This window comes from Serpula lacrymans (assembly GCF_000218685.1).
Source record: "Serpula lacrymans var. lacrymans S7.9 unplaced genomic scaffold SERLAscaffold_6, whole genome shotgun sequence".
In the NCBI taxonomy this organism is placed as follows: Eukaryota; Fungi; Basidiomycota; class Agaricomycetes; order Boletales; family Serpulaceae; genus Serpula; species Serpula lacrymans.
Window position 1 is genome coordinate 1,198,416 of NW_006763295.1, and position 22,445 is coordinate 1,220,860.

Here is a 22,445-nt window from a genome sequence, read left to right on the forward strand (position 1 = left end):
ACCATAAGTATCCATGTAGCGGTGTACTGATCCGCAAGTCTTTCCCATTACCAACCTTCTCGCTGGTATTCTTTTCGCTTACGTGCTTTTCTCAATTCTATACCATGTCTTCGCAATTTGACCAGTCTCGCCTCATCTGGACGCCTGCTTATCCGTCCTTCTCACCCGCTGAAAAGCTCCGTCGAGAAATCAATCTCAAACATGGCTTGAACTTGAGTGAGTTCCATTCCGAGGAATCCCGCGTTCCAAGTAACCTTATCATTCCTCTCTTTCTCCACTCAGAGGACTATCATGATCTCCACCATTACTCGGTCACTGATTATACTTTCTGGCTCGATTTGTGGCAGTTCGTTGGAATCGTATCATCTGTACCACCCACAAAGGTCTGGTCAAGGCGCCTTTACTCTTTCACCTTATCTTTGAAACTGATATACCTCGAACCTGGCAGGTAACACAAAAGGGCAAGTCAGAACAGGTGCCTGAGTGGTTTCCAGACGCAAGGTTGAACTATGCGGAAAACCTGTTGTACCGCCGTGACGATGGCCTCGCATGCACAGCAGCAGACGACACTGGCCGAACCACTCATTATACGTTTCGTCAGCTACGTCATATGGTGCAGGAAATGGCAGCTGCAATGCGCGTTAATGGCCTCAAAGCTGGTGATAGAGTAGCAGGCGAGTCAATTAATACTTCATGTTGGAGAGGCGTGGCTAATGATGATGTTACAGCTGTTGTAACGAATTCAATTACTGCTGTCGTGCTTGTGCTTGCTACAGCCAGTATAGGTGGCATTTTTTCCAGCACTGCAACTGACATGGGCACACAGGTATGCTCAGCATGTCCTCATGCCTTAGTACATGCTTCTTCACGATTCTTCTTCCAGGGTATTTTAGATAGATACAGACAGATTAAACCCAAGTTCGTCTTTATAGAGACAGAAATTGTATACGCTGGGAAAACAATCCCGCTCGTACAAAAGGCATCCGAAGTCGCAAGGGATCTTCGTAGCTATGGCCTTGAACGATTAATCTTGCTACCAAGTTCGAAGACCGGAAAGCAGCTTCCCGAGGCTCTAGCAATCCCTAATAGGTAAGTTTCCCATCCCTATCATGTAACAGCCCCCATGAACCGAGGCGCTCTGAAACCCGTCAGCATCACCCTCGCAAATTTCCTTGCCACTGGCGATGGCCGGGACCTCACATTCGAGCAGCTTTCATTCAGCCACCCACTGTACATCCTATACTCGTCTGGCACTAGTGGTCCTCCCAAATGTATTGTGCACTCTGGCGGAGTAAGTTGCGCCATACTGCATCATGTTTGGATATCGTAACAATTTGTCTCGTATAGGGAGCCCTGATGATTAGCAAGAAAGACCTTTACGTTGGTTTTGGTGTTGGCCCCTCTGAGACCTACTTCCAGTACACTACGGTATTTGTCTAATCGTCGTCTTCTGCTTATATCGTTAAGACTTACATATTTGGAACAGACGGGATGGATGATGTGGCCCTTTATGCTCTCTGGGCTGGCGTGCGGTGCTCGCATTATCCTATACGAAGGCTCGCCATTCTACCCCGACTTGAAAAGCTACCTCAAGTTCATCAACGATCAGGGGTATGTCATTACATACCACAAAATTTTTTTTTCAGATTTACAGCCCATTTTTTGATCAGCGTAACATGTTTTGGAACAAGTCCGCGCTTTTTGGCAGAAGTCCAAGCAAAGGTGAAGAATGGTATGTTTCACTACCTTGTTATCACTGCCCACATGATCGATGTCGTCTATGTGTCACTTTAGTGGAACCATTCTTGTCTATGCGTCAGATGACAGTTACAGGGGCTGTCCTGACCGCCCCTCTCATGGAATGGACTCAAAATGCTTTTGGAAAGCACCTCATGATCTCTTCCTCTTCCGGAGGGACTGATATCATGGGTGGATGTAGGGATAACTATCTTTCATTAACTGAGGCATCATCTTATGTCCACATCCAGTTGTCACAGGTGTAGCATCCCTTCCAGTGTATGCCGGAGGTGCGTCTTCTCCCAGATAACCCTTTTGATCATATAAATTTTCGAAAACTTACTTTATCTCCATGTAGAGCTTCAAGGAATATCTCTCGGTTTGGCAGTGGAAATATTTGATCCTGCTGGAAAGAATATCGAGGATACCGGTGAACCAGGGGAGCTCGTCTGCACCCGGCCTCACCCATCGATACCGGTCTGTTTCTGGGGCGACGAGTCAGGAGAAAAGTTTCGCAAAGCCTACTATGATACCTACCCTGGTGAGCTCTATTTTTTGAAAATGAAACTCAGCCCTGCTTATGCACATCTTTCGCCTTGTATAGGTGTTTGGCGCCAAGGTGACTTCATAGTCCGCAATCCCAAGACGAAAGGATTCCTTTTCCTTGGCCGCAGGTGTGCTAAATTTTGCTCGACCTTCTCTCTGGTGCCTTCTGATGAACAGTATTGCAGTGATGGCGTGTTGAATCCTAGTGGTGTGCGGTTCGGCTCGGGCGAGATTTACACTGTACTTGAGAAATTTACGGCAGAGCTCGACGATGTACTTTGCGTTGGCCAGCGCCGCCCGCAGGACCTTGACGAACGCGTCCTTCTGTTCGTCAAAATGCGTCCCGGCCACACTTTCACCCCCTCCCTCGTTGAACGCATCAAGTCTTCGATCAAGGCAGGTCTGAGCGCGCGCCACGTCCCAGCATACGTGTTCGAGACTTCGGATATCCCGGTGAGTGGTCTGTTTCGCGCGCTTGAAAGTGCATGGGTCTGAGTTAGCGCGATGATGGGTGTAGTACACGGTGAATGGGAAGAGGATCGAGATCGCTGTTAAGCAGATAGTGTCTGGATCCAACCTCAAGCCCAGCGGCACGGTCGCCAATCCAGAATCCCTCGAACTCTATTACAAGTACCGCGATATCGAGAGCCTCGTTGGCGCAAACGCGAAGGCGAAGCTGTGAATCAGTGGCACTAACTATTTATTAACAGTCTAAAAGCATCTATTCATAGTTCAATCTGCGTCCATGTCTGCTGTATGTGCTTTCCTTTGGATCTGAGTTCTGGGTGTCGTAGACACCTTGTCGCTACCGCTGTCACATTGTATATATAGAATTGTTCAAATATATCCTTTCAAAGCTGCGCAGTAGGCTGCGCGCAGCATGTTGAAGTACGGCTATAAATGATCATGTTGTTTTTGTTGAGGTCACACGTGGATGTCACGATGAGTTAACATCGACTTCGAATTCCATCATCCACGCGCGAAGTCACTATCACGTACCGCACGGTAAACACAATCATTAGATGGAATGACAATCGCGTGGCTTCTCTTTGATAAACTATTATAATTTACATCATGATGCACTTCCGATACCGTCCCAAACGATATCATGTAGGCATGCACGACGAAAAATATTGTCCTTTTGGTTGACATCTACGTGGAGAGCAACAACCGATGATCAAAATGCATATGTACAGTACCGTATGTACACCCACACTATCTACAAGCAGCCCTCCCAGCGAGATGCTTGGTGGTACTGATTACTTACTGGAAAGAACCCTGTGATATTTAATTATATGCCAAAAAGAGAAGAAGAAAAAAGAAAAAAAAAAGTCTATGAGCGCGCATGCAAGACGAAGTAGCAGGAGGAACTGTGGTCTATGGAGATCAGAAAGCAACAAAAAGTATATCATGAGGTTCTGTCTACTCGAAAGCATCGCGATGAGAGAAAAAGGGTGTGAATGATGCATGTAAAGAGTGGAGTGATGCACGTGGAAGCATTGACATGAAGCCTTCATCGGTGTAACCCGACATGCAGCCACGTATTAACGGCCCCAGAACTTTGTGTTTCATGCATCGGCTGAAGGTCGTGGGCGGTGTTGGCTACATGGGTTGGGAATAGGAAAGTTCTTTCGGCCATTAATGTCGTAAACGAGAATACGAGAGGAGATGAGCGGCGATTAAGAGACTATTTTCTTCCCTTCTTCTTCTTGGCACCGTCGATGACTGCTCCTGCGTCGGAAATCATTTTCTTTAGTTCGCCTGATTCGTGTAGTGAGCGGATTTCAGACATTGAGCCCACTGGCTTGCCGCCTACTAATAGAATGGGTAGTTCTGTGGACGAAGTGAGGCGGTGAAGTAGGGGCGTCAAAACCTCTGCGTCCTCTGAACAAAGAACATGAGTTGATGTAGGAGCAATGACAAAGAAAGAACAAACCTCTTTGGTCGACGTCAAATACCGTTGGCATGGGGCGTAACATCATATTAGCAAGTATGAAGCGTACTTCACGAGAGGCAGCAGAGTGCAACTAGTGACGACAAGTCAGGACAGGTATAGGCACGAAGTAGTACAAGGTATGGCAAGGCACCTTTGTGAATAGGACGACAGGATGGCGTGCCCAGACCTCTTCCTCGATCTGGTGTACCTCCTCAGCGGCTCGTGTACTACGCGTGTCAAAGTCAAGAACGACCTGTGGGTCTATTGGCTTGGTCGGGTCAACCGAACGAGGGATCATGTTCTGTGGCAGGCTTGCAAGAAAGCTGGAGACGGCAGCAAGCTCCTGGGCAGGACTGAGCTCAACCTGTGGTCTTGTATTTGACTTGTGGTTCTGTGATGGAGGAAAACGGAAAACACGCGAGGAGGGAGTACGTGAGACGGGGTCGTGAGGGAGTACGGCGTGAGGAGGCTCGTGGTGGGTTGGGTCATTGCGGAGGGTGATGGGTGCGAGGTCTAGAGAAGGCTTTGCGACGAAGAGGATGTATGTGGAGAGGACGATGAGGCCAAAGAGAGCGAGGAAAGTTGTCCTGTACCTGAGCTTTGGCTTTCTGATGGGATGGAGGGAGTGGAGGAGGGAGGACACGCTGAGGGGCGGGGAGGACATGGCAGAGGAGGGAGAAGGAGAGGAGTGGGTCGGAAGAGAGAACCGACTGGAAGGATTGCGGCGGTGGGCCATTGGTGTTAAATGAACGGAATATTTGATTCGATTAGACGGTGTACCGAGATAACAAAGGATGAGAGAACAACGATTTATTATTTTTTATTATTTTCGTACTATTCGAGTCGTAGTAACCTGTCTTTCCCACGGCGGATATGGCCTCGATTACGTTTCAGGTATTCTTGAGTGATTGCCCACCATCGCTACTATCGTTGTTCGGTCCACCGCCTCTTCATACCAGTAGTAAGTTCATCCTACACACATTGCCTGCCTTGTTATCACAGAAACACAATGAACAGAACGCTTCTGGCACTATACCATCTTAATCACGATCCCTCTTTTTCTTATCGCGACGTTCGAGCAACCACTCGCCTCGTTCGCCGATATCTGCTTATTCCCCTCAGGGCCATCGTATTTACCTCCAGCCTGAGTCCTCGCACGAACGTTGGCCCTCTACCCGAATCCGCTAGTACTAGTATAAACTAGAAGAAGTTGAGAAGTCGGCCTTAAAACTTGCTGATGACATGCTTTATGCAACGTCCATTCGACTTTTTTTCGGGGTGACTCCACCCTCTTTATACTTCTTTCATGGCGGTCCTACACGATGCCACTAACCTGGTCCTGGCCTCGCCCCAACTTGATCATTATACCCGGCCTGTCAACTGACCAGGCAAATTCTCCTTGTTGTATTTACACGTTCCATACACGCCTTAGACGACCACATGCCAGTGATAACCATCCGCTAAAAGAAGGTCCCCCCTGTACGTGCTTGCAGCATTCCACTACCAACAAAGGAGTGACAGCCTTTGCCCCGTGCTGACTCATCCTGTCCTTTCCTTCGCAAGGTCCTATCAGCACTTCCCATCAGTTCCGTTTTGCGTCTGCTGTCCAAAGAACTAAACAATCATGCTTTCAACACAAGTCTAGAGCTCAAGCCTAAGGACCGCCGATAGCGCATCATTCACCGGTCGGCCATCTTCACCCGTATACGGCTTCCCCTCTCAGCTCAGCACCTTTCTCTCGCCGCATCGTCGTACCTGTCCATCTTATCTTTTGCACAGGCGCCAACTGATTGTCAGATGAAGCAAATGCCTGTGCCATTTCCGGTCCATGTTACCATCGGAACATTTCTACTTTAATGATGCTTCATTTCAGGTAAGACGAACAGATGGGCGTTTTCATTGTGATAATGTTCATATGTACCTTTTTTGTCCATTATTCCAGAATATGTTACTCGTATTGACATGGTAATCTCTGTTTTTCTTTTGACCCGTGCCTGGCAGACGAATAGAAGTGAGGTAGAAATACATTCTAATAATACAAGCAGAGCTCATGTGCAAAAAAGCTTGTAGCTTCATGCTGCTACTCGGACCTGCTCTAATACCGTCATACCCGCATTCTCGAACATTCGCTTCAGCTTTCCCTGTGCATGTAGTACATGGAGGTCATCTGACCCGCCAATGCTTTTACCCTTGAGTACGATGTTGGGGAATGTAGAGTGCTCGGTGAGGCGCGTGAGTATCAGCTTGATAAAGTCTCCGTCGTCTGAGAGAACCTTGGTGAATGGAAGGGCAAAAAAGACCGAGGGATAAAACTCACCTCGAAGATCAACCTCAATAATTTTTGGTGGAGGTGAGAGATCATACGTAGCCAAAAGTTGTTTTGCCCTCCTCGAATGTCTAGAAACACCGTATTCTGGGTCTAACGATAGCACAACAAGGCGAAAACTTTGGTTACTTACGGACAATACGACTGGGTTGTAAAGTTCCGCGTTAGCAACGGGCCATCAGGGACGATGTATGCGTACTGACTTTACTAAATACGACTAGAGGATACTCTTCCTTCAGTCTCCGTACGTACAATCTCCAATCAGGTGTATCTCCACCCAGATATATATCCATGTCCAATGGCTCAGACGGATCTAGGTCAATAGAGTGGGACAGCATCCGGTCGTCGCCGCTCGTCACAAAGTGTAGCAGGCCATATATCTCATCAGGCGGGCTCCCACCCGACTTGACGAGCTGCACGATGCTCGCTCTCGAGAGCGTTGCGCCAAGCCCGCCAATGTCGAGTGCAGACGGAAGACCCCAGGGCGAGGCGAAGCAGAAGAAGGCTAGAGTGAGAAGGAGAGAGCCAATGACGAGCAGTCGCCGGCGTCGAGGGAACGTGCGTTGGACGTTGGGGTTGGCTCTTCTGGGAGAACGGTCCGTCGCCATTGTAGTAGAAGAGAACTGTTGCGCGTTGCGGGGAGCTTTGGTCAATAAGGATACGAGCGAGATCGTTGCATGTAATATCCGTAGCGGGACCAGTGTGGAGCAAGAAGATAAAGCTCGGGGCGGGATCGTCCCAGAGAGCACTGTCCGATACGTGGCCTGGGTGGGGTGGAAAAGAAAGGAAAAGCGCTAAAATGGTATGTACGGCGTCTACAGTGCCTTTTGAGAATAACTGGCTCATCCAGGCACTTGTCTCGCTTCACTTGACGGATACAAAACCGGGTTGCCGCGGGATTACCAGCCCCGAGACAAGTACAGCGTCCGTCAATGTCCTTGTAACAGGGGAAACACGAAGGTATCACTTTCGAACTTTCTCTGCATGCCAGCGACTCGGTTTATGATTCACACCAACAGAACACCAATGTTTTCCGTGAAATTATGGGACGGCTTTCTCAAGGTCTATGACAGACTGTCGTCAGCTGGCCATGTTTGAAATCCCGTCTCGGCGTTTCGAGCCCGCCATCCGCAACTTTCTAAAGAACAGCATTCGGTAAACTTTTATCGCAGCACTTCCAGACCAATGGGCACCAGCCAACACGCAAGAGCCCAAGGTACGAAATATATAAAACCTAAACAAGTGGGATACAGTGAGAATGCACTTCGCAATACAGTGTATGTCCACAAGACAGATAAAAATATCATCGCGACATGTCCAATCATGGAGAATTAGTCCGACAGATTTCCTACGCTCTCAATTATGAAGCCCCTGGGCGTGGCGTCCACGGCGGCATTGGTTGGTTCACGACGGCAGCCATGCTGCTCTCAACCTGGGCCAACACCTCGAGCGCGATTGAGCTAAGTTTTGCACCCTCATTTTCGTGAGCCCAGAGTGAGACGGCGAGCGTATTCAGGCCGTTGTAGTTCAAAATGCCTTGTGCTGTTTCAACACCAAGGAAAATTCAGGTCAGCACAAAGAGAACAATGACTTCTGGTTCGTTACGCACGGACGGGAAAGGCCTGTTGTGGACCGACGCTGTTGACTGTTCAACAGATGGTTAGTGATCGCCCTCGCACTGGTAAGATAAATTCCTGTCAACATCACTTACCGTATTTACCAAATTGATATCCGTTGACGTAGAACTACCAAAGGAACAGAATAATCAGCTCCGAATGCTGTGACAATCTAAAAGGGAACTTACCTGAGAACGGAAGTAAGGGTTGGTTGTCATGTTGGTAGTGACGATTGCCATTGGGTAGTCCACACCTGAAGGTATGTCCAGCTCGAAAGTTGTCCTAAAGAGTAATAGGTGGTTATCGTACGACTCCAAAAAAGTTAATAAGAAGTCTACCTATAGAAGCTTACGCCAGCACTAGATATGCCGTTTGTAGGCAGACCATCAGCCCAGTAAGAATCATCAAAATCAGGAAGGTGCCATCCTGGGGACATTTCATTAATATAGTTCATAATGATATAATCGAAGTGGTACTACCTTGCCGCTCGCCGTAAAGACCACCCTCGTTCAATGGACCTCGGGTAGTGTCCACGTACTGTGGCACCATATTAGGGTTGATAACAGCTCACAAGATATGACTCACATCTTCTCCGCCCAAGTTACCAATCACCTTCCAAAGATCAACGGTCGTAGCGTTACTTCCCTCAAATGAGTAACTCAACAATCCTCTAGGTGCCTTGAAGTCATCAGAAGCGGCCGTCCAGTCCTCTTCGTATCCCATGTGATCTTGTAAGATCGTCAATACATGGGCGGACCCCTTGCTGAGAGTTCCAGGGAAGGAGAAAGAACTCTGATAGCTCTCGTACACGGCATCGCCAACCCACGACCCTATAAACGACGAATCTAGCCAGACGGAGTATCCAAACGCGGAGCCACCTTGAACATTGAGGGTAAAGCCTGTCTCGGCGCCCAATGAAGTGAAATGTGCGCGCCAGAGGATATTGCCGGTATGGTACCCATAGTCACCAGCATAAAGGACAACTGGAGTGCTAGGTTGAGTAGGATTGACTGTCGTTGTGTGGTTTGCCGTGGTCCAAGAAGAATCGTCATAAGTAGGCGTAATTTCAGGTAAGCTATCTGCTGTTTTCTACAGGCCACTCTTACTCAGCATTGCGTTTACTATATACTATGGAGAGTCACTCACCCATGTAAGGCTCTCCAAGGTTGGGATGTTCACTTGGGGAAGTGATACAGTCTTTTCTGCTGTCAGGGTCCCATAGGAGGTCTTTTCGAGTGTCAGTGGCTCCCCATTGAAAGTGACCTGAGCCGAAGATGCTGCCGGAGCAATGATCTCGAATGATGCAGTGCTATTCAAGTCACCCAAAAGGGCGAGCGTGCTGCCAGACACATCAACAGATCGAATGAAATAGCCGCCTTTGACAAGAATCGGGTCTGCAGTGCTGTAATTAGCATAGGCACCTGTGGTAGGCGGATAGAGAACCCAGAACTCGTATGCGTTGGCTCGATCTATGAAGAAATCCTTCAATGTGTGCTCCACAAAGAATATAGAGTCCATATTTACCCAGGATGTACAAAAGGACATCCGAGCCAACTTCGACGACAGTCTGACCAGTAGTCGTGTACTGGATAACCAGGTTGGTGGAATTGATCGTCTCGGACTTGAGCTGCTCAGAACCCGAAACGACAGTCGCGGCTGGAACAGTTCCATCGAATTTGAAAGCGGTCTCATGTAGCTCGCCCGCGTTGCCATAAACCACGATGATATCTCGGCCATCGATGGTCGCCCTGGGACTGAATCAGTAACACAAAACTTGTTAATTCAAAAGAGTCCAAACCAAGTCGTGATCTCTGCTGTCGAATACAGCAATGTATTTGCACCAGCAGCGTAGTCTACGACGTGAACTTTCGAGTCTTTCCCGTCTAGCGTGAGTTGGCCTCCAAGTACCGGAACGGTAAGATTTCCGACACTCGTCGGTAGCGTCAAAGTATACATTTCCATTGCATTGGAAGACGCGTTCGCTTGCCTATAAATTCGTCAAAATCCTGTCATGTATTTTAGTTTCAACGTCGATCACGTACCTGATGACATAGAATCCAGTTTGGTTCCCGACCACATCAAGCACCTGCGTGGTCAGGAGAGCCTGATTGCCAGTAAATGCACCTTGGTTGCTGTACGAATTCATTGGGCGTGTCGTCAGGTATGCTGGGCTGACACGGAGGAAGTTTGCTTGAAGTTTCAATTCGTAATATTTCTCGCGCAGAGTTCTATCTTCAGCGATCGCAGAACCCTCCACATGAAGGTTAGAACCTATACACACATAATCCAAATATAGTAAACCCACATAGTCGTAGCTTGTATAGACTCCTGGGTGAGCGATCCCTCCTATAGAACATCGTAAGATGACATGCAACCATAAGATAACTTTGTGTTCTCACCCCAGTTTGTACCACCGTAAATCATATACAAGTTGAGGTAGGTTGTAGACGTAGCCAATTCATTCTTGTAAAATACTATTCTTCTTAGGCCTTTGCTACACGGGCACCAGCTCATGACTCACCTCGTTCAAAGTCAGGTCCGGTTAAAATAGCGCAAGTATCATATCCAGAACCGCCCCTGAAAGTTCGGCACAATTAGTACTTTCGAGAAATAATGCAGGAGATAATTACCATCCATCAAAGGCGCCACCCTGGTATTCGTAAACTGCATTCGGCTCTTCTGGAGCGTATTCCTCGTGAGCACTCCAGAAGTAACTATACATTATTTGAGTTGGGCCAATATAAGTTAAGTGAGTCATTTGCATACGTCGGTACAGCATTCGAAGCCCATGTATAAGGGCTCGAGCAATCGAAGCCGTTGGGATAGGAATCGTAACCTAGGGCACATTGTTTAGTCTCTAGTTTAACGATGAAACAATAATTGCGTACCCCAGATATTTACAGTCAAATAATGACCTTCCGGCGAGGCATCGTTAAAGGTAATAGGAACTTTGATGCCAGCTGTACGCTAAAAAAACCTTGAATGAGATGCTGCGATCAAAACAGAAAAGGCTGCATACCCAGGCCGACAACAGTTCTGCCTCATAGGTGAAATCTTCCGAGTAGCCAGGTGCCCACCCAGTATATTCATTTTCGGACTACGTGATCTAAAATGAGATATCGTTCACTATATGCGAAAATATGAAGGCTACCTGGACCAATATGATAGGACCTCCATTAGTGATTTGATTTTCAGCCAGGATATGCGCAGTTGTTGATACATAGTTTTGCCAGGCCTCATAATATGTAGTGTTCGACGTCCTCCACAAGCTAGGAGTATAGGTACCCCATCCAGGGAAACCGCCGGCTGTAGTCTCGGCATTGATGTACGGGCCTTGAAACGAAGGTCAGTCAAGGACTTGCACGCATATGTTGAATTTTAATGCACCTGGTCGCGCCATGAGGTATATGCCTGCTTCCATTGCCGCGTCGAAGAATGGCTGCAAGTCGCGGAAACCCTCGAACGAGATTACACCACGCTTGGGCTCAACGATTCCCCAGAATACATAAAATGAGACAGTGTTAAAGCCCATGGACTTGACCTTTTGGAGGATGTCGAGATAAAGACTCTGAGATGGCATGCTAATGTGTAGAACATTGGGACCAGGACAGTTGGTGGTTATCAAACTCATACCGGTATGGATGCACTTCCCCACTGAACATGAACATGCGCTCTCCATTGATCATCAGAGAGTATTCATCCCATGTAACCTATCGCAGCCACATGCTTCAGAGAGATTCGAATCATCAAAAGAGAACTCACATTCGTCTGCAAGCCATCAGTATCCCTGATAATATTGAGTTTTTGTACAGAGCGTGGTTTGGACGAAGCTAAGACAAGAGTCGCGCTCAGAAGCGCGACGAGCTTTGAGAACAACATCTGCAGACTACTGCGACGCTCCCAACGGTCGTTTTCACGACCCACGAACTACGGGCATTTAAAGCAGGCTGGATATTTCCCCGAAGAATCCATCGTCCTGGAAGTCAAATGACTAAGATAATATGTTGAACTATGTTCCATTTCATGTGTAAACGCCGTAAATGGACCTCAACGCGAGATGCGAAGCAGTCAAGACCGCCAGCGTGAGGTCCTGAAGTAGTCTGGTGACCAGGTCAAGTTCAGGGAAGAGAACAGATGTATGTAACCGGGCCGCCAGAGTTCACAAGGCCTTGGATGCGTTCGCCCGCGTGTATTGTAGTAGTAGGAAGCCTTTTGCTATTCAAGACAAACTTAAGACTTTACAAATGGCGGGCCGCAAGAGTCTTGGTTGGATATGACGCTCCGTTTGCACTTTTTTTCAAAGTGCGACAGCGAGAAATTTTCGGTGCGAAATATGGTGGATTGCGCAAAAAACAGACGAAAATTCGCGCGATATAGGGCAGCTGCGCGAACAAGAGACGAAAAACCCACACGAAATGACACCAAGTCAAGTTACTCTAGCTAGATCCTACTAAGTAAATTGTACTAGAGCAGCATAAAAACTCAATCTAGGCTTTACTTGAACCTAGTTTTAACTCGAGGGGAACAGCTCAACATTAAAAGCCATTGGATTGTAGAGTAAACGAGAACAAAAAACCCGGATATACTTTAAGGAATGTAGTATTAGAAAAGATTGTAAGCAGATAAAAAAGAGCGGTCAGAAATCAACAGGAAGGATTAGTTGCTCGGCTCAGGTACTGATGTAGGGCCAAATAAGCTCAAGTAGGTCAAAGTCAGCTTGCCATGGGTTCCTAAAAAAAGCCGGATCCTGCAATAACCAAGACGGATATCTGGTCTCGCCGTTCTCCACCCGGATATACTTGGCAGGTCGTGATATCAGAGGAGTACTTTGTAGCTGAGGGCTGTTGGGGGGGGATTCCGACTCGGCTTTCAAGAACACTAAATCAAACATGGTGGGTCAGCAGGCCTTCAACCGCAATGCAATCCGTTGCTTACAAGGTTCCCTCATTTTCGGATCCACCTTGTCATCAACGAACTGACAAATTATGACATTTGTTTAGAGTATGAGAAAACATGCATTGGCCAGGGCTTGAACCTGGGACTCCAGCTTTCATGGTCTGGTGCTTTACCAACTAAGCTACCAAGGCGTACTTGGAAAGCATACTGATTGGTTGCATGCCCAGAAGGTCCAGAATCACTGTACATGGGTGTGGATCCCATTGTGTTGTGATACGATGTCATGCACCAAAGTTGATTGGTAGCATGGACAGGTGTCAATAACGAAGCGAATATTCAAAAAGACTCGCCTTTGCGCCACACAGGCACAGTGCCACGTGGAATAGTAATTAATATTGCCCTTTTTGAACTTGTGGCTGATCAGCATCACCTCTATTAGGCAATCCAGTCACGCTCACCTTTGCTTTTCCATCCGGTACTTTCCGCATTTCGGCATTTCGGCAAATTTTCGCGTCGCCACTGGCTACACATTGCATTGCGCCCTCGCTTTTGTCGTTTCCCTTACTCCCCTTCCTTTGCCTAGCCCCACCATGGGCCCCTTCCTCTCCTTTTTATTCTCACCCGACGGTCGTTTCTGGGTCCCCATTTTAGTTCACCTCCTCGTCACCTCCACCCTCCTCCTCCTCATCTTCTTTGCACCCCCACCATTTCTGATGTCACCACTTCCTATCCGCTTCCGTCGCCGATCCGTTGACTACCACGTGCCACTGCTGATATCAGCAAAGCCCCGGCGGCCGGTCCAAATAGGGCAACAGGTCCATCTTCATGACGTCGATCTGCCATCATATACTATCAAAACATCGGTCGCTCGTCTTGCCTGGTTGGAGCGTGGGTGGGTAATTTTTGAGCTGGAGAAGGTTCATCCCCTTGCGTCGCCCATGTTCATCGCTGTCCCATTCACTTGGGTACACTTATCATTTGTCCATCGTCTTCGCTACAGCTACACCTACCACACGCTGCCTGGGACTCACTTGTTCCAAATTGGAACTACTCCTCTCCCTCCCTCGTTTGATCAGGTGGTCCAACACAACCAGTCCATTGGTAAGGCCATGGAACTGTCAGATTTGGACTAGGTGGTGGACCGGTGGCTCCAGTTTCTTTTTTTCAGCAGAACATTCATTTACAGTGCGATTATTTTTGATTTTTGAATCATTTTTATGGACACATATTTTTTTAGAATGCCTGACTGACAATAAAGGAACTGTGTTGATACTGATAGTGTTTTGCTTTGCCCTTTTTTTACTGCATCTTCCCATGACATCATGATTTTCTTGCTCTCTTTTTGCTATTGGACTTTACTTTATGGCTGTACAAACCTGTGACATTACTCACAGCATTTATTGTTCTATCCCTTTCTTTTCTTTTTTTGACAATCTTATCCTGTACTACCTACGCAGGATTCGTCAGCGTACATTCCTTCCTTCATATTCTTTCTCATTCTCTTTGCACAGCTATACTGTGCATAGCCTACTTCTCTTTTACTATATAAACCCCTGTATTTTACCTTGTAAAAACAACAAGAACTCGATTCCAGACTTCTTCTCTAATCTTAAGTCCACTTCTTACTGCTACTTGTGATCCAGTGTGGTCACAACACTTCCCACTTCTACCACTGTTAACTGCTGTCATCGTCACTCGTCACTTTTGAAAGTGATTGTCATCCCCTTCGATTAGAGTCCTTCTGAGCACTACAGTTTGTGCGTCAGGAGCCTGCTATCACTGGGAACCTCGTCACCTCGTCATCCTCGTTGTTCTCAAATCTACCTTGTGCTACGATTAGCAAGGTAGTGCTCGTCTATACTCGCCACAAACCCCCTATCTTTCTATAAATTCAACTATCCCTCCTCCTCAAAACCCACACTCATACACCACTGGGTTTTACTTTGAAGGATCTTTATACGTACCACCCCACGAACAACCAGACCACTCCACTGTTCTAGGAGGCAAAGCCCATAAACAAGTTCCGTGGAATCTGGGAGGATTGTGTGTTAGTTTGTTTTGTGTGTGGTTTTCTAACAACAGTTCTCATCATCGACACCGTGCTCACACAAAACACATTCAACGGAAATATCATTTTATCCAAGATGACTTAGTATCAAAGGGAGAGGCAGTAATCAGATACATTCCTACAGGAGATATGGTTGCAGACATTCTCACTAAACCCCTCACTCATGAAAAACACTGGAAATTCTCTAAAGCTATGGGACTACGGTTGCACTTGAGTGGGAGTGACAAAACTGTGAGGCAACGATAAACTATAACAAAAACTAAACCTATCTCCTTCTGCACTTGCAGGGAGTAAGAGGTTCGATGAGCTTGAGGTTGACAGATGCTAGTAAATATAGCGAGTAGAGGACTTTGAGAGGTAAGCTTCAAAGGTTTTCGTTTAGGAGTAAAACGGGTAAATTCAGTAATAGAAAACTAAGGAGCCATACATGAATAGGTAAGGCTTTATACAGTGAACTGTTCGTTCCTCAGACCGAAAGGAGAATAAATGAAAAGTGGTCTGAGGAATCAATCGGCCAATAAGAAAAAGAGAGAACAACTATTGTACAACTTTTAACTTGATTAATCAGCGGGTGAGAGTTTTGTACTAATAATAGAAGTTTGTTACGCGTGTTCAGGAACCATATCCTCATGATGAGGTATGATCCTGAACAAGGCATTTATTAGTATATCCAGGCTTTACTGGGGCTTGGAGCTGGTTGGCTAGATGCCTACTACCAGTCCCTACTCAGTGTGCTGGCTGGCTGGGAGCGATACCCAGTCTCTGATCTGTGATATAAAATGGTAGTGATGGTTTAAGAAAGCCTGTGAGGGCTATGAGAAGTAAAATGGCAAATGATACCTCTAGCCCTAGAGCCAGAGGTGTAATGGGAAAAGTGTTCGAGAACCAAGACATAGCGAAGATAAGAAAATGATAAAATGGTCCTTACAAAAACCGGATAAACCTGGTCTCTGCCGAAGCAGCCATTGTTCTCCATGGAGCATAGCCACCACTCCATGGAGTAACCATTGTTCTCCTAGGAGTCATTATACTGTAGCGAGTAGCACCTCCGACTATAAGTAGTAGGGGGTTTAGTATAGGAATACCTCAGTCATTTCTATAGCCTCTCGGGCAGCGGCTGAGGTATGTTACATTACATTTATTAGAGATCACCTTAAACTAACATCTATTGTAGTTTCACTTAGTTTTATTAACTTCAAGTTCCATCAAGTTCGTTGTCGATGATGAGAACTGTTGTTAGAAAACCACACACAAAACAAACTAACACACAATCCTCCCAGATTCCACGGAACTTGTTTATGGGCTTTGCCTCCTAGAACAGTGGAGTGGTCTGGTTGTTCGTGGGGTGGTACGTATAAAGATCCTTCAAAGTAAAACCCAGTGGTGTATGAGTGTGGGTTTTGAGGAGGAGGGATAGTTGAATTTATAGAAAGATAGGGGGTTTGTGGCGAGTATAGACGAGCACTACCTTGCTAATCGTAGCACAAGGTAGATTTGAGAACAACGAGGATGACGAGGTGACGAGGTTCCCAGTGATAGCAGGCTCCTGACGCACAAACTGTAGTGCTCAGAAGGACTCTAATCGAAGGGGATGACAATCACTTTCAAAAGTGACGAGTGACGATGACAGCAGTTAACAGTGGTAGAAGTGGGAAGTGTTGTGACCACACTGGATCACAAGTAGCAGTAAGAAGTGGACTTAAGATTAGAGAAGAAGTCTGGAATCGAGTTCTTGTTGTTTTTACAAGGTAAAATACAGGGGTTTATATAGTAAAAGAGAAGTAGGCTATGCACAGTATAGCTGTGCAAAGAGAATGAGAAAGAATATGAAGGAAGGAATGTACGCTGACGAATCCTGCGTAGGTAGTACAGGATAAGATTGTCAAAAAAAGAAAAGAAAGGGATAGAACAATAAATGCTGTGAGTAATGTCACAGGTTTGTACAGCCATAAAGTAAAGTCCAATAGCAAAAAGAGAGCAAGAAAATCATGATGTCATGGGAAGATGCAGTAAAAAAAGGGCAAAGCAAAACACTATCAGTATCAACACAGTTCCTTTATTGTCAGTCAGGCATTCTAAAAAAATATGTGTCCATAAAAATGATTCAAAAATCAAAAATAATCGCACTGTAAATGAATGTTCTGCTGAAAAAAAGAAACTGGAGCCACCGGTCCACCACCTAGTCCAAATCTGACAGTTCCATGGCCTTACCAATGGACTGGTTGTGTTGGACCACCTGATCAAACGAGGGAGGGAGAGGAGTAGTTCCAATTTGGAACAAGTGAGTCCCAGGCAGCGTGTGGTAGGTGTAGCTGTAGCGAAGACGATGGACAAATGATAAGTGTACCCAAGTGAATGGGACAGCGATGAACATGGGCGACGCAAGGGGATGAACCTTCTCCAGCTCAAAAATTACCCACCCACGCTCCAACCAGGCAAGACGAGCGACCGATGTTTTGATAGTATATGATGGCAGATCGACGTCATGAAGATGGACCTGTTGCCCTATTTGGACCGGCCGCCGGGGCTTTGCTGATATCAGCAGTGGCACGTGGTAGTCAACGGATCGGCGACGGAAGCGGATAGGAAGTGGTGACATCAGAAATGGTGGGGGTGCAAAGAAGATGAGGAGGAGGAGGGTGGAGGTGACGAGGAGGTGAACTAAAATGGGGACCCAGAAACGACCGTCGGGTGAGAATAAAAAGGAGAGGAAGGGGCCCATGGTGGGGCTAGGCAAAGGAAGGGGAGTAAGGGAAACGACAAAAGCGAGGGCGCAATGCAATGTGTAGCCAGTGGCGACGCGAAAATTTGCCGAAATGCCGAAATGCGGAAAGTACCGGATGGAAAAGCAAAGGTGAGCGTGACTGGATTGCCTAATAGAGGTGATGCTGATCAGCCACAAGTTCAAAAAGGGCAATATTAATTACTATTCCACGTGGCACTGTGCCTGTGTGGCGCAAAGGCGAGTCTTTTTGAATATTCGCTTCGTTATTGACACCTGTCCATGCTACCAATCAACTTTGGTGCATGACAACGGAACTGTGGATCTCGTGTAAGAATGATAGCTGCTTGATTGTCACAGTGCAATGTTGTAGGTCCATTTTGAGCATGTCCAATTTCTTCAAAAAATGTCCAAAGCCATGCAAGGTGTTGTCCAGCATTGCTCAATCCAATGTACTCTGACTCTGTGGAGGATAAAGTGACCATGCTTTGTCTTTTGCTTGTCCAGGAGATTGCTCCCCACATGGTGATAAAGACAAACCCTGATGTTGATCGAGACGTGTCTGGGTCTCCAGACCAATCTGCATCTGAATATCCATAGAAATCCATGTCCATGGAGACATCTGTGCCATCATATCGTAGTTCCATGTCCCTGGTTGCTTTCAGATATCGGAGGACACATTTTGCAGCTTCCCAGTGATGGCTCCTTGGAGCTGAGCTATGCCTGCTTAGTATTCCAACAACATAGGCAATGTCTGGGCGGGTTCTGAGCATGGCATACATGAGGGAGCCTATAATTGAGAGGTATGACACTTGACGCCCTTCAATATGCATCTCGTGTTGCACAATATCTTTCCCTGGAGCATTTGCAAGGAGTTTTGACCCATGGACCATTGGTTTCCATACTGGTTTGCAGTTCTTCATTCCAGTACGCTCCAGGACTGTGTCAATGTATTGGCATTGCAATAGGGATATTGTTTTGTTTGAACAATCACGTTGGATTTCTATTCCGAGGATGTATTTTGCAAGGTCCCGCATTTTGAATATGGATTTGAGTTTGGCTTTTGTGATATCCATGAATTTCCGGGATGAAGCTCCTAGGAGGAGGTCATCTACATAGACAACAACAAAGCATATTTGTTTGTTGTCCCGGAATACATAGAGACATGTTTCTGCATTTAGTCTTGTGAAACTGAGCTCCTGGAGCTTGCGATCAAAGGTTTTGTTCCATGTACGACCAGCTTGTTTTAATCCGTAGATGGATTTCTTCAACCTCCAGCAGTATCCAGGTTAGATAGGAACACCCCCTGGAGGAAGCATGTACAGTTCTTCTTCAAGTTCTCCATTGAGATAAGCTGTGGATACGTCCATTTGATCAAGTTCTAGGTTGTACTTTGCTGCCAGGGCTAGAATAATTTGGATTGACTCTAAGTTTGCAACCGGAGCAAAAACCTCCTGGTAATCAATCCCCTCCCTTTGAGTAAAACCTCGTGCAACAATCCGGAGTTTGTATCTCTCAATGTTTCTGTTTTGATCAAACTTGATCCGGAACACAGGTTTTGATGTGATGGGTTTTACTCCCTTCGGAAGTGGAACAGTGTCATATACTGCATTAGTATTGAGACTTAGGAGTTCCTCCTCCAAGGCAGACTTCCATAATTCTCCATCCGGACGTGATAAGGCTTCCTTTAGTGTCCTTGGAAGGTCTGTGTTAGATGGACCGGTACTTGCTATTCCAGCAAAGAATGTCTCCTCTGTATCAGATGTTTCTTCATGAACCTCAAGAGTGTTAGGTTTCTCCATGGAGTTGTCATGCTGCTCTTTTTGAGACTGTTCCTCATCTAGAGTCCTTCAATAATCTTGGTTTTTGTCTGCAAGACGGGTCTGGTGACTGCTTCTGCGTACTCCTAGGACTTCAGCAGGCATGACTGCTCTTTTAGGAACTTGTGCAGGTACTCCAGGGAGCAGATGCATTTGTGTATTTGTTGCCCCACTCACTCCTGAAGGTGTTGAATCACTCCTTGGAGGTGTTGGATGACTCCTCGGAGGTGTTGGATGCCTTCCAGAAGCTGATCCAATGGACAGGCTGTCTAGCTGTATTCGGACTTTTTCCACATCAGCTGGCTGTATGTTGAGGGGCTGTCCTCCCACTGACTGTAACTCTACTTTGGCTTTCCGTTCTGAAGATGGCCAGTGTTCAGGTCTTGGTTGTAGAGACTGTTGTGGAGGGTGTCTTAGCTGATCAGGTGCTCCCACTGTTCTTGGAACGTTGTCGATGATGAGAACTGCTGTTAGAAAACCACACACAAAAACAAACTAACACACAATCCTCCCAGATTCCACGGAACTTGTTTATGGGCTTTGCCTCCTAGAACAGTGGAGTGGTCTGGTTGTTCATGGGGTGGTACGTATAAAGATCCTTCAAAGTAAAACCCAAATGTGTATGAGTGTGGGTTTTGAGGAGGAGGGATAGTTGAATTTATAGAAGATAGGGGCTTAGTGACGAGTATAGATGAGCACTACCTTGCTAATTGTAGCACAAGGTAGGTTTGAGAACGATGAGAATGACGAGGTGACGAGGTTCCCAGTGATAGCAGGCTCCTGACACACAAACTGTAGTGTTCAGAAGGACTCTAATCAAAAGGGATAACAATGACTTCAAAAGTGGGAAGTGACGATGACAGCAATTAACAGTGGTAGCAGTGGGAAGTGTTGTGACCACACTGGACCACAAGTAGCAGTAAGAAGTGGACTTAAGATTAGAGAAGAAGTCTGGAATCAAGTACTTGTTGTTCTTTTACAAGGTAAAATACAGGGGTTTATATAGTGAAAGAAAAGTAGGCTATGCACAGTATAGCTGTGCAAAAAGAATGAGAAAGAACATGAAGGAAGGAATGTATGCTGACAAATCCTGCATAGGTAGTACAGGATAAGATCGTCAAAATAAGGAAAAGAAAGAGATAGAACAATAAATGCTGTGAGTAATGTCACAGGTTTGTACAGCCATAAAATAAAGTCCAAAAACAGAAAAAAAGCAAGAAAATCATAAAGTCATGGGAAGATGCAGTAAAAAGAGGATGAAGAAAAACAATATCAGTATCAACACAGTTCCTTTATTGTCAGTCAGGCATTCTAAAAAAATATGTGTCCATAAAAATGATTCAAAAATCAAAAATAATCGCACTGTAAATGAATGTTCTGCTGAAAAAAAAGAAACTGGAGCCACCGGTCCACCACCTAGTCCAAATCCGACAGTTCCATGGCCTTACCAATGGACTGGTTGCGTTGGACCACCTGATCAAACAAGGGAGGGAGAGGAGTAGTTCCAATTTGGAACAAGTGAGTCCCAGGCAGCGTGTGGTAGCTGTAGCTGTAGCGAAGACGATGGACAAAAGATAAGTGTACCCAAGTGAATGGGACAGCAATGAACATGGGCAACGCAAGGGGATGAACCTTCTCCAGCTCAAAAACTACCCACCCACGCTCCAACCAGGCAAGATGAGCGACCAATGTTTTGATAGTATATGATGGCAGATTGACGTCATGAAGATGGACCTGTTGCCCTATTTGGACCAGCCGCCGGGGCTTTGCTGATATTAGCAGTGGCACGTGGTAGTCAACGGATCGGCGACGGAAGCGGATAGGAAGTGGTAATATCAGAAATGGTGGGGGTGCAAATAAGATGAGGAGGAGGAGGGTGGAGGTGACAAAAAGGTGGATTAGAATGGGGATCCAGAAACGACCGTCAGGTGAGAATAAAAAGGAGAGGAAGGGGCCCATGGTGGGGCTAGGCAAAGGAAGGGGAGTAAGGGAAACGACAAAAGCGAGGGCGCAATGCAATGTGTAGCCAGTGGCGACGCAAAAATTTGCCGAAATGCCGAAATGCGAAAGTACCGAATGGAAAAGCAAAGGTGAGCGTGACTGGATTGCCTAATAGAGGTGATGCTGATCAGCCACAAGTTCAAAAAAGGCAATATTAATTACTATTCCACGTGGCACTGTGCCTGTGTGGTGCAAAGGTGAGTCTTTTTGAATATTCGCTTCATTATTGACACCTGTCCATGCTACTAATCAACTTTGGTGCATGACACCGGGTTGATTTTGGGTTTTGCTTGGATGTGATAAAGTCCTCGCTTGTGTAACACAGTGAGGATAAGTTTCTCCTTTTTCCGAACTTCACAAGCATTTGACCCTGCTGGAAAAAGTGTTGATAACCCCGTTTTGGACAATTTGTGGACAGAGACGAGTGCTAACGTGAAGTTTGGCACAAGTAAGACATTTGACAGTGCAATATTGTAGTCCTTTTTGCCAACAGTTGCTTGTAGGATTACTGTTCCAATGCCAATGGCATTTACAGAGGATTCATCCCCAAAACTGATTGTCCTCGGAGGATGCAGAACATGGTATGCAGGAGCGGTGAGGGACCATGTGGGATATTGCTCCGGAGTCAATAATAATTGTTGTTTTGGTCTTATCGGGTTCCGACACAAGGTAAGCTTGAATGCGTTTAGCAAGGGGCTTGGAAATATGTACATGTTCCAATGCAATATGACTTTGTTCCTCCTTGGAGTCAGATCCAGATGATTACTCCGCTGTATT

General features: G+C 46.4%; 6 protein-coding genes across 6 annotated transcripts; 2 read left to right on the plus strand and 4 right to left on the minus strand.

Moving 5' to 3' along the window:
* Positions 1-104: 104 nt before the first annotated feature.
* SERLADRAFT_368889 (uncharacterized protein) lies at positions 105-2,965 on the plus strand (the record flags this gene model as incomplete). The annotated part of the gene is made up of 14 exons (XM_007317549.1): positions 105-216; positions 283-383; positions 449-674; positions 729-826; positions 884-1,089; positions 1,153-1,291; positions 1,348-1,428; positions 1,487-1,611; positions 1,671-1,732; positions 1,795-1,964; positions 2,098-2,278; positions 2,342-2,411; positions 2,469-2,736; positions 2,801-2,965. The coding sequence occupies 14 exons, from the start codon at positions 105-107 to the stop codon at positions 2,963-2,965; spliced, it is 2,004 nt and encodes a 667-aa protein (XP_007317611.1).
* Positions 2,966-3,970: 1,005 nt separating this feature from the next.
* On the minus strand, positions 3,971-4,883 carry SERLADRAFT_368890 (uncharacterized protein; the record flags this gene model as incomplete). The annotated part of the gene is made up of 3 exons (XM_007317550.1): positions 3,971-4,167; positions 4,220-4,310; positions 4,371-4,883. The coding sequence occupies 3 exons, from the start codon at positions 4,881-4,883 to the stop codon at positions 3,971-3,973; spliced, it is 801 nt and encodes a 266-aa protein (XP_007317612.1).
* A 112-nt stretch (positions 4,884-4,995) lies between these two features.
* On the plus strand, positions 4,996-6,134 carry SERLADRAFT_465757 (uncharacterized protein; the record flags this gene model as incomplete). Its single annotated transcript, XM_007317551.1, has 2 exons — positions 4,996-5,696; positions 5,793-6,134. 2 exons carry the CDS (start codon positions 5,542-5,544, stop codon positions 5,875-5,877), a joined length of 240 nt encoding a protein of 79 aa, XP_007317613.1.
* Positions 6,113-7,341, minus strand: SERLADRAFT_465758 (uncharacterized protein; the record flags this gene model as incomplete). The annotated part of the gene is made up of 4 exons (XM_007317552.1): positions 6,113-6,482; positions 6,537-6,616; positions 6,679-6,689; positions 6,749-7,341. 4 exons carry the CDS (start codon positions 7,151-7,153, stop codon positions 6,292-6,294), a joined length of 687 nt encoding a protein of 228 aa, XP_007317614.1.
* Positions 7,342-7,711: 370 nt separating this feature from the next.
* Positions 7,712-12,040, minus strand: SERLADRAFT_415055 (glycoside hydrolase family 35 protein; the record flags this gene model as incomplete). Its single annotated transcript, XM_007317553.1, has 20 exons — positions 7,712-8,087; positions 8,155-8,190; positions 8,257-8,290; positions 8,350-8,443; positions 8,500-8,587; positions 8,641-8,698; positions 8,747-9,250; positions 9,308-9,630; positions 9,686-9,909; positions 9,960-10,148; positions 10,204-10,432; positions 10,683-10,738; positions 10,792-10,875; positions 10,928-10,997; positions 11,050-11,128; positions 11,181-11,258; positions 11,313-11,494; positions 11,549-11,742; positions 11,795-11,871; positions 11,924-12,040. 20 exons carry the CDS (start codon positions 12,038-12,040, stop codon positions 7,906-7,908), a joined length of 2,898 nt encoding a protein of 965 aa, XP_007317615.1.
* Positions 12,041-12,479: 439 nt separating this feature from the next.
* Positions 12,480-13,109, minus strand: SERLADRAFT_448468 (uncharacterized protein; the record flags this gene model as incomplete). Its single annotated transcript, XM_007317554.1, has 2 exons — positions 12,480-13,039; positions 13,097-13,109. 2 exons carry the CDS (start codon positions 13,107-13,109, stop codon positions 12,831-12,833), a joined length of 222 nt encoding a protein of 73 aa, XP_007317616.1.
* Positions 13,110-22,445: the final 9,336 nt, after the last annotated feature.